The sequence below is a fragment of the Centruroides vittatus genome, unplaced genomic scaffold, assembly GCF_030686945.1.
Source record: "Centruroides vittatus isolate TY-2023 unplaced genomic scaffold, ASM3068694v2 scaffold_712, whole genome shotgun sequence".
NCBI lineage: Eukaryota > Metazoa > Arthropoda > Arachnida > Scorpiones > Buthidae > Centruroides > Centruroides vittatus.
Window position 1 is genome coordinate 19,989 of NW_027122715.1, and position 10,947 is coordinate 30,935.

Genomic DNA, 10,947 nt, shown 5'->3' on the forward strand with positions numbered 1-10,947 from the left:
TGGTTCTAAGATGACTTATTTATTCCCGGTCTGGGGATTGGAGTTTCTGTCTAAACTAGAAAAAGTACAGATGAAATATTTTAAGAGACTTTTTAAAATAGAGCGTTCAGCTTCAAGCTCTGCAGTTCGTCTTGAATTGGGAAGACTTCCATTGGAATTGAAATTCGTCAAGACTATTCTTCTGTTTTGGTCAAAAGTTATGGAGTTACCCTCATATGACTTGCGCCAAATTACTTATAATGTTTTGCTAACAACAGTCAAACCTGATAAGAAAAGTTGGCCTGCTTCAGTTAAGAATATTTTTGATAGCTTGGGCTACTCCTTTTTGTTTTCAACACGATCAGCCTCAATGTTGAGAACTTAAATGAATGTTTTGAAAGGTACTAAATTGAAAGGAAAGATATTAGGATTTCATAAATAGTACTTTTTTTAACTCTTTCCGCCCTGTGGGCACTAAGAAGGCCTCATATAGACGGCCCATTATGGGTTCGGCCAGGCCCGCAATGGGGCGACCGGGTGGTGAGGGACGGGGCCCGACATATCCGAACGGACCACCCCCGAAAAATTCCTGGGGATTATTCGGACCCGTTCGGATTCGATTCCGGGTCCCCCACAGCGGTAGGCTACCACCTTGACCGCTCGGCCATCCGGCCGTTTCATAAATAGTACTAGGAAAATGGTGTTGGGTATCTTGGTACTGGAACAAGTAAAAAGATATTAGATTAGTACAAAAGTACTAGGTGAAACAACACTGGTGCTGCCTTTGTAGCCCCGATTCTGTTACCCGGCGTCGCCGCTAGAGGCGCCTCAATCTAGTTTCGCCGTTCCTTCCACTAGCTCTATTGTGTGACACCACGTGTTTTGTGCCGTCGTTCCTAGTTTACACGTGTGCGAGGTATGGAGTTGGAATCCAAAAAGAATCCTGCACATCTTCACGCGAGAAGGAGAAAAGAGTTTTATTAATAATTTTTTTATCTATAGAAAATAAATAAAGTTTTGTTTTAGTTGTGTATCCTGTCCTTTCGTTATTCAAGCACACTCGCGTGATCTAATACTCGTACATGTAGGTTTAACATTTTACATTGGAGACTATGAATAAATAGTCTCGAGCAAGTTAAATTCCTCCTGATACGCTAACAGCTACTGTTGAGAACACAGTACAGTAATAATACCTCGACTTACGCGAACCCGGAGTTACGCGATTTTTAAATTTTGTCGATTCGTCTTTTGTTTGAGCGCCACGCAACTCTTGATTACTCACTCCCCACACCAATGTTTTTCAACCGGGGTGCCACGGCGCCGCGATTGAGGTTTCGCAAAAGGACCTTTAGGCATTTTCTTGGAAATTTACTTAAGTGTAGTTCAAGATAACTCGTTGTCAGTATTTCGACGAAATTCAATGGACTTAAATTTTGATTTTGAACACGCAGAAACACTATTTTTGCATTAAAATGCTACTTCAAACTGTCAATTCTTAAAAATATTTTCCCGGGGCGGGAGTCCCCTCCCCGGACTCCACCCCAACGTTGTACATAATATTCGTTTTCGCAAAAAATTCATTTGCCCTCCATTAAGCTCCCTTATTCAGATTCTAGATCCGCCACCGGTCAAGGGTGCCGCGACTTTTTATTTTTCAATCAGGGGTGCCATTCAATGAAAAAGGTTGAAAAACACTGCCCCACACTTGTTCAGGTTACATGTTTGGACGTGTCGCGCGGAATCGACGCATAGCTACAATTTATTTTGCGTTATTTATTTCTGTGTTTGTTATATCTACGGTGACTTGAGAGACTCTGTGTCATCCAAACGAAGTAGAACTGATTCTTCTGCATCAAACAAGAATAGAAAAACTTTATCTTTGAAATGTAAAGTTAACATTATTAAAGACTTCGATACAAAAATAAAAGGGATTACAAATTTTCGAAAAATAGACTCCAACGAAGAGCGCATTTCTTCTACAAAACGAGAAATAAAAAAATTATTAGCATGCTACGAGGAAATTTTGCGGAGAAAAAAAATCTTTGAGCCGTCAGACGAACTTGTTAGATTTTATGAAGCCTTCTACATCAAAATAACTTCGGTTTACGATTTTAATAATATAATTTGTTATACATATGTATTATCTAAGATTTTATTAACTCTGCGTTAGGCGCGCGGGGGAATCAACACGTGTGAGCGCGCGGGGTGCACCTGCACCCCGCGCGCGGATTTTTTCAGTAACAACTTTAATCGTGCCGGGTGCAGGTGCACCCGGCATGACTAAAAGTTGTTACTGAAAAAATCAAAATTTTTTTCGCGATTTTTTCGTTTTTGACGTTAGTGGGATTGTGTTTCTGATGTATTAATCAACAATACTACTTAAAATACAGTCAAACTGTTTTTATGCGGGGATAGGACCGCATAAAAGAAAATGCATAAAAAAATCGCGCGAAACTTCACGAGTGGCTATAAAAAAATAGTTTTCGCAACACAATTAAAAAATATTTTTTATGCGGTGAATAGGGACCGCATAAAAAAGTATCACGTAGAAAATAACTCGAAACCGTACGAAATAACTAGGAATTGCTTTTTAACTCCTTGGGCCTTTTTCTGCACACCTAATGGGGAAAAAATCCTCTAAGAATTTTAATTTTTATATTAATTAATTATTTCCACTTAAATACGAATCTAACATTAAAAAGTTAAAAATAATCGCTAAATAATGATTTTATTTGATAAATATAGCTGCAGGAAGTGTTATTTCATTTAACAAGGCGTGAAATTTCACACCTGCAGTCTAAGCTGGAGGGGAGCTAACTTACCGCATCTGTTCAAATATATACATAATATTTATGGTTTTTATGCTATTAAAATAAGAGGGGACCGAAATAAACGTATGAGAAAAAAATTTACTGAATAAAAAATGAAAAAAACCTGCTGATGTCAAGAAAACAACCAATAGAGTTTTTAAAATTTTACAGAGTCAATTATGTTCCAATTTGATTAAAATTTCATATATGGCACAAAAAAAATTCGCACAAAACAAATCGCACAAATAAAAATCGCACAGAAAAAGACCGCACAAAAACAGGTTTGACTGTATATTATTTTGTTTATTTATAACGAAACAAAAAAGTATTACGTTTCGCAAATTTTTCAAAGAAAAAATCGTCAACTTCAAAAGTCTATTTTTCAAACTGTAAACAAGTCTGTTGCTATCTAATCGTTGAATCGTGTTTCCGTATGTGTTTTTTAACTGTTTCAATCATTAAATGCTTTGTCACGAACCCCGGGCCAAAAATATTTCAGTATTTCCAAAAGTACACCCCCCGAAACTCTACAGCGACTAGAGATAAAAAGGCAGATTATTGCCAGATAACATCGATAGTTATCTTCTTTTACACTGTAATTGGTTACTTTCTTTGTCTGTTATTAGATCCATCAGTAAAAACAATTGTCGGTAAAATTCCCGCGAAATGCCACGCCTCCACAGACTACCACTTTGACTTATGTAAACAGTCGCTATAAAATCGCTTGTTTTAATCGTTTTTTTTTTTAACTTCTAATTTGGTAAAAAGAAATTGTTTGACGTTATTTAGACAAACATGTTTTCAAGACAATTTAGCAATAAATATTTCCAGAAACGCCACTTTTCAAACTTTCAATGCTAAGTCTATGGGACACCTTTTTTCCGTTTATTGACCTTAAAAATGTTATTTATACGCCTTCTATGCTCTTATTCGTCATTTGTATTATGACTGATTCGATATCAGGCAATGACCGTTTTTTCAGTACACTAACTCGGGTCCACCCCCTCCAGTGGTCGCGCTAAAAAAACTTCCTCCGTTAGGCGCGCGGGGTGCAGGTGCATCCCATGCATTTTGCTGTTTTTTTTATAAAATGTTTTTTTTTTCCTAGAATTTTTAACTTTTTCAGTGCGATCTTCAGTACTTTGAAGGAAGGTACTGAGGGCATCATTTTTGAGCATTCATTACCTGAAAAAATACACGCGTTTAAAAATGTTTGGGGTGCACCTGCACCCCACGCGCCTTAATGGTAGCTGCTTTTTTTGTTTGAGACTGATGTCATCTGGACAAGTTTATGTTCAATTCCAATAGTTTTGTGAGTAAAATAATGAATTATAACTGAAAATATCTTTGCATCTTTGTGATTGCTACTATCAGTTGCAATTTCTATGAATGAAATATTTTTTTAACCCTTCTACCTGTAATATCTTTTCTAATGAAAAGGATGCCAAACACCTTTAAATCGAAGCTTCTGTCTTGGTTCCGACAGAAGAAATTCGTGTTGCTACCATCGAGTCATTGAAAATTTTGGAGTTCAATTTATTTGGAATTGTGTGGTGCAATACATTTCTCAATTCGAACATTGCTTCCAGTTGATGTAATATTTTTCTTATGACGATCTTTTTCCAGATGTTGCTTTAATGATGTCTTCCCTTTATAAGCAATATTCAGAGTTTGGTTACAAATTGGTCAAAATGCTTCATTCTTGTACAGTACTGTACATAGGTCTAGGGCCTTGGTAAATCTTAGTTCTTAATTATGCCGCTACGGCGAACAGCGCCAGTCTCGGGAACTGTTAGGTTTCCATATTCTAGTATCGAGATTAAAGAAAGACGACCAGACGACAGTGGAAATTTATAGGTAATTTTTTTTTTTTTAAATTACACCCTAATAAATTTTAATATAAATTAGAAATGAAACAATTACTTTTTCTACAGATTTATTTTCAATTTAAAAATTATTTTCTAACCCAATAATTTCGTAACGAATGACGATAAACTTTACAGGAGATGGCAACACTGGTTCGTAAGTAAACGAAGGAATCACGATTCTAGTTTGTTCGTGCTCTGCCGATATTTGATGACAAAAATATATTTATTTCGGAAGAAATGGCTACGACTTCGAATCCAAACCAGTCTTTAGCATCTAAAATCGAAGGATTCGATTTTCCGTTTTGTGACGAAGTGACCAAATATGAGAAAATCGCAAAAATAGGACAAGGTACCTTCGGTGAAGTTTTCAAAGCATGTCACAGACAATCGAGAAAGATGGTTGCTTTGAAAAAAGTTTTAATGGAGAATGAGAAAGAAGGTTTCCCTATAACAGCTCTAAGAGAAATAAAGATACTTCAATTATTAAAACACGAAAATGTCGTCAGTTTATTAGAAATATGCCGAACGAGAGCCAGCAGCTTTAATCGTTTTAAAGCTACTTTCTATTTAGTATTTGACTTTTGTGAACACGATTTGGCTGGATTATTGAGCAATGTTAATGTTAAGTTTTCTCTAGGAGAAATCAAAAAAGTAATGCAGCAATTATTAAATGGACTTTATTTCATACATAGCAATAAAATACTACATAGGGATATGAAGGCAGCCAATATACTCATCACCAAAAATGGAGTGCTCAAACTGGCAGATTTTGGTCTGGCGAGAGCTTTCAGCATTAGTAAGACCGGTCAGCCAAACAGATATACTAACCGCGTGGTCACCCTCTGGTATCGGCCTCCGGAATTGTTATTGGGAGAGAGGAATTATGGCCCTCCCGTCGACATGTGGGGAGGAGGCTGCATCATGGCGGAAATGTGGACGAGGAGTCCGATCATGCAGGGAAACAGCGAGCAGCATCAGCTAACTTTGATCAGTCAATTGTGCGGTTCGATAACACCCGAAGTGTGGCCCGGTGTAGAAAAGTTAGAATTGTACAATAAGTTAGAAATTCTGAAAGGTCAGAAAAGAAGAGTCAAGGAAAGGTTGAAAGCTTACGTAAAAGATCCGTACGCTTTGGATCTTCTCGATCGGTTGTTGACTTTGGATCCGAGCAAACGAATGGACAGTGACAACGCGTTAAATCACGACTTTTTCTGGACGGATCCCATGCCTTGTGATTTAGGTAAAATGTTATCTCAGCACACGCATTCGATGTTTGAATATTCTGTCCAAAGAAGAAGAGTAGTCCAGCAACCTCATCCTGGTCAGGGACCACATCCTAAACCTCTGCAGACTTCGACAACTGATGGCCAGTACCACGATCGTGTCTTCTAATGCATTGACTTAGGTTAATTATAATAACTTAAACTGTGATAATTATGTACTACCTTATAAGCCTTTATATACATGATTATTATTAACATTAAAGTTCATGTTATAAATGTTATTTGAAGTAATTTTTCAAACTTTAATTTTGAATGAAGATTTAATTTATTGTTCCTTTTTAAATTTATTTGAAATGTAACATTCTCCTTTTATTTGCACTAAAAGTTGGGTATTTTTGATCAAACCTCAGGTCTATTTACATTTGCTAAATTAACTTTGTGAACTAGTTTTATTAAAATGTAAACTTTAAATTATCCTAATCATAACTTAGAACAATCTGAACAATTTTTCGAATAATTTCATGTATGCTAAAAGATAAAATAATAACTGAAATGTGTAATGAATATTTATTGACTGTATTGGTTTAGGAGAGAATTTAAGCAGATGATAACATTTCATTGGCTTATAAAATTTTCATTGGCTTATGAAAATAATTCATTTCATGGTACACCATGAAATGAATTATTTTCTGATTATTATGAACTAAATCAGTCTTGATGTGCAATTATAGATTGAATGTATAATTTAATTAAGAAAACTTTTTAGATTATGACTTATTTAAGTTTTGTTTTGACTATTACTACCATTTTGGATTTGCTTTTCATTCATATGAATCTGTTTACGTATGATCTAAAATGGATATGTTTTAGCAATAGATTGAGGATGTAAGACATTTCTTACAAGAAAAACAAATTTTGTAACAATTTTGTAAATTTATATTTTAACATAATCCAAAATATAAATTTTTCATTCATATTCACAAAATATTAATTAAATTTGGTAAACAAGTTGTTTCAAACAGTTCATTGTAAGTTTTGTAGATTTTTGTAGCATATGCTAGATCAGTGATGGTCAGTGGCGTAGCTAACATAACTGGCGCTCGGGGCACAACACTATTGACATCCCCTCCCCCTCCAGAAACACATATAGTTTGTCTTGGAGACTATTTGGGCACCCCTCTGCGAGTGGCACCCGGTGCATGATGCATCACCCTCGCTATACCACTGGTGATGGCGAACCCTGCCCTGACCCATGCCACAATTTCAGATACCCATATCAAATACTTAGAAAGTGTTAGGTTTTTATAAATTATAAAAAAAAAATATTTGATAGATATCAAAACTTTTCACATGTACTGTGAAAGCAGGTTGTAATCATGAAAAGTAATAGCTGTTAATCATAAACATAATAGAAAAATTATCATTAAACAAACAATAGATTTCCCATTACATAAAATATTTGTTTCTGTTATCACATTTTTTTATTGCTTAGAAGTAATACGTGACTATTGTTTTAAAAATGCTTACAAATTTTAATTTGTTTTTTTTATTACTCAAATATTTGATCCATGATTCAGAATTACTAAATTTTGGAATTCAGTTTTCACCCACCTTCAGTAAAAAGTAAAGATAAGAAAAATACTTTTTAATTAATTAGCATCTGAAGAAATTTCTAAGAAAATGGACACTTTGATAAGTTTAGATATCAAAATGATATTAACCCATAAAGACCATTTCATAAAATGTTATGCATATCACAGGACATGCTCTGTACTTCCAAATTTCTTCTTGGACCACTGGTTGGCGACCTCTGCCATAGAGGACATCTATGATGCAGTGGATGCAACTTTGCGAGAGATCATTAATCACCTCATTGATAGTATGCCTAGCCATATAGCAGCCTGTAGGGGCAATATTCATTACTGAATAAACAGGTATCTGTTGCATATCTTTGTTCTTTTAATCATTTGCATATGTCTTTTACCTCTACTGGTCCTGGAATGTGCACATTCTTTCATGGTGTTGCGATTTTGAGGTGTGTACATAAATAAATCATTAGAATGCCAGTACTTTCAAAATGTGCCATATATCATCTGCTATTCCTAGGCTTATATATATAGTAGTATTGTTCCCAATAACAAAGTTAATTATTCAATCGAAAAAAGTAAAATTTTCATATGGCTAAAAAGCATTGTAAAGATGGTTCTGGACTTCTGAACACAATACTTTTATATCTCTAAATTGTTTTTTTTACACCAAATTTGAACTTTAATACAGGAGTGGGTCCAGAAGGGGCTATAGGGATTGTCCTCCCATTGATAAAAATTAAAATTTGAACTTTGAAACATTGTTTTAAAAATATTTAGGATGGCAGATATGGTTTATTGGCCCATCTGCAATACAATTGATGACGATGTGTGATTAGGTCAAAGCTACTAGGCCATGAAGCCCCAACGAGAGTGCTACGAGCAGTTAAGATTTAGCACCATCTAGTAGTAAAATTTTTTAATTTCTGAAGGTACTTGCAAAGTTCTGAGTTATGTCGTGTTTGGTCGTCGTATATTGCAGTCCCCGATTTTACTTTATTCCTTTTGCTGTGAGCCATTGGTTGCTTTGTCCTGCATGTTAATAAAAGCTACTTATTATTCAAATATTTTTAATTTTTTAGTTATTCCCTCCTTTTGGGTTCTTCTGGATTCACTGCTGCTTTCATATACTTTCAGCTGACAAAAATTTTGAGCTATGCAATGTTCTTTCTGCTAGTTCTGCAATGTTCTGCTTTTAGTTTTGGTAATACAGGTACTCCTCACTTTACCACCAATCTGCTTAACGACCACTCGCACTTACGGCCAATCGAGTTTCAACCTGCAATTCGGGGAATCCCCTTTCTCAGCATGAGTGTCGATAAGTGGCGAATGGTGACATGAGCACTAAGCATACTATAATAGGCTTGCACATATTATAATTGTCTTATAGTACTATAAGCTAATAGCATACTATAATAGTCTTTTTATGAATAAATTTGAAGTTTGTTGCATAATTTGTATAATTATACAATGATCCTATATTCCCGGGGCAAGCTCCTCACTTATCGACCAATTCGCTTAACGACGTAGTCAACGGAACTCGGTTGTAAAGTGAGGAGTACCTGTAATCATTTTTTAAAATATATTATATAGTGCACTAATCACACCTTCTCCACTATTATAAGTTATATTTTTAAGAACAAAATATGTAATTAGACAATACAATTTCCAAAGTAATAAACAAAACTTTTCTAATATTTGGAATATTATGGAAAGAAATAATTTTTAAGATTCAGATAAAGTTAAGAATTTTGTATATATCCAATTCTTATGAAGCAGATATATTGTATGCAGAATTGTTTCATTTTGCTCATCCATATGTCTAATCTATCATTTTAAATTACTCGGGTATGGTTTTATATTTTAGTATCTCTTACAAAGATAAATATGTCCAATGTATTTAATTAACATCAGTTTAAATTATTTTAACAAAATGCCCACAACTTTATCTGATGAGAGTCCATTAGATATGGAAATGTGATTTTTTCAAATGATATATACAGGCAATCTCTGACTTTTTGACGTGATGCATGTGTAAAGATGTATATTAAGAAACATGTCTGAAAGTTTATCATATTATAAAGGAAGTTAGAAAGGTAAAAGTTCCAAAATCTCTTAAGGTAGGAAAGTTTTACTTTTCTAGTATATTATAATGCATAAAAATTATTTGAAATGAAAAAACCATAGATTACACAGAAAACAGACAAGTTAATTACAAAATGTGTTGTATAGGAGTAAAAGTTTGTCATTTTTATGATAAAATATTTTTAAATTTGAAGTTTATTTTCCCCTCTGAATTTGAGGAAAAACAAAAAATCGACTTAAATTGATTTTAACAATTTGGATAGAATGTAAATTAGTAATATAAATATTTACAAATTAGTCAATCATAACAAAAAAAAGTTTCAAATACAGTTTTCTCAAACTTCTCAGTATGTTACTGGCTGGTTTCAGAACTAGCTAAATGAATTGTTACCGTTTCAAGTGATTATTTACAAGTATTTTTTAAAATCCTATAACTTAATATTTATGGATTTCATGTATCTACAGATATTTGAATAGCTAGATATACAAGAACAAACCATTACAGATATTTATAGATATTAACTGTACATTTGACAGGATGATTATCATTATTATTTTTTTACTTTTCACTACAAAGTAATTAATTTACAGTAATAAATTAAATAAAATACAAGTATCAGTAGTTGATATTTTATTTAATGAAATTAAATAAATAATCTATTAAGACAAATATTTGTCATATTTCTCATTATTAACCACTCAGCAGTGAGGGACGTATATATACGTCGAGGGCGATCGTGTGGCAGTGGTGAGAGACGTATATATACGTTAAATTCTTTTGGGGGTATCACCAGAATCTAGCCAAAAACTACTGCAAAAAAAAAATTCACATAAAAAATGAATTATGTAACAATAAAAAAAGACTTTTCTTTACTAGACATAACTGTTTACAAATACTTTTTCTAAAACGGAAATGAGAAAAATTGCGTGAAAAAATACTTTAAAAATTTTTCGGGTATATTCTCCACTACTAAGTGATAGAACCATACCTGACTCTCCCACTGCTGAAAGGTTAATTTTATAGTAGGTGATATGTATGAAACACAAATTCTGAAAAATAAAATCTCTTTAAAGAAATAAAAATTACCGTATTTTACGGACTATAAGATGCACTTTTTTCTTCGAAAAATTGCCTCCAAAATTCAGGTGAGTCTTATAGGTATTTTTTAAAAAAATTGCTTAAAAATTAAGGTGCGTATTATAGTCTGTAACGTCTTATAGTCCATAAAATACGGTACTTACAAAATAGGAGTTATCAATTTTCTGTTTCAAAAGTTTTATTTTCATTACTAAACTTGTTTCTAATAAAATTAAATACTGAATAAATTAGGCTTACAAGCAGTGAATAGATTAACAACTGTACATAAATATGTACAAATTTTATTGTACCTATGTA

General features: G+C 33.7%; 1 protein-coding gene across 1 annotated transcript; it reads left to right on the forward strand.

The window, feature by feature from the left end:
• The first annotated feature begins 4,835 nt into the window (after nucleotides 1–4,835).
• On the forward strand, nucleotides 4,836–6,161 carry LOC136989567 (cyclin-dependent kinase 9-like). Its single transcript, XM_067287783.1, has one exon. The coding sequence runs from the start codon at nucleotides 4,895–4,897 to the stop codon at nucleotides 6,047–6,049; it is 1,155 nt and encodes a 384-aa protein (XP_067143884.1). The 5' UTR covers nucleotides 4,836–4,894; the 3' UTR covers nucleotides 6,050–6,161.
• Nucleotides 6,162–10,947: the final 4,786 nt, after the last annotated feature.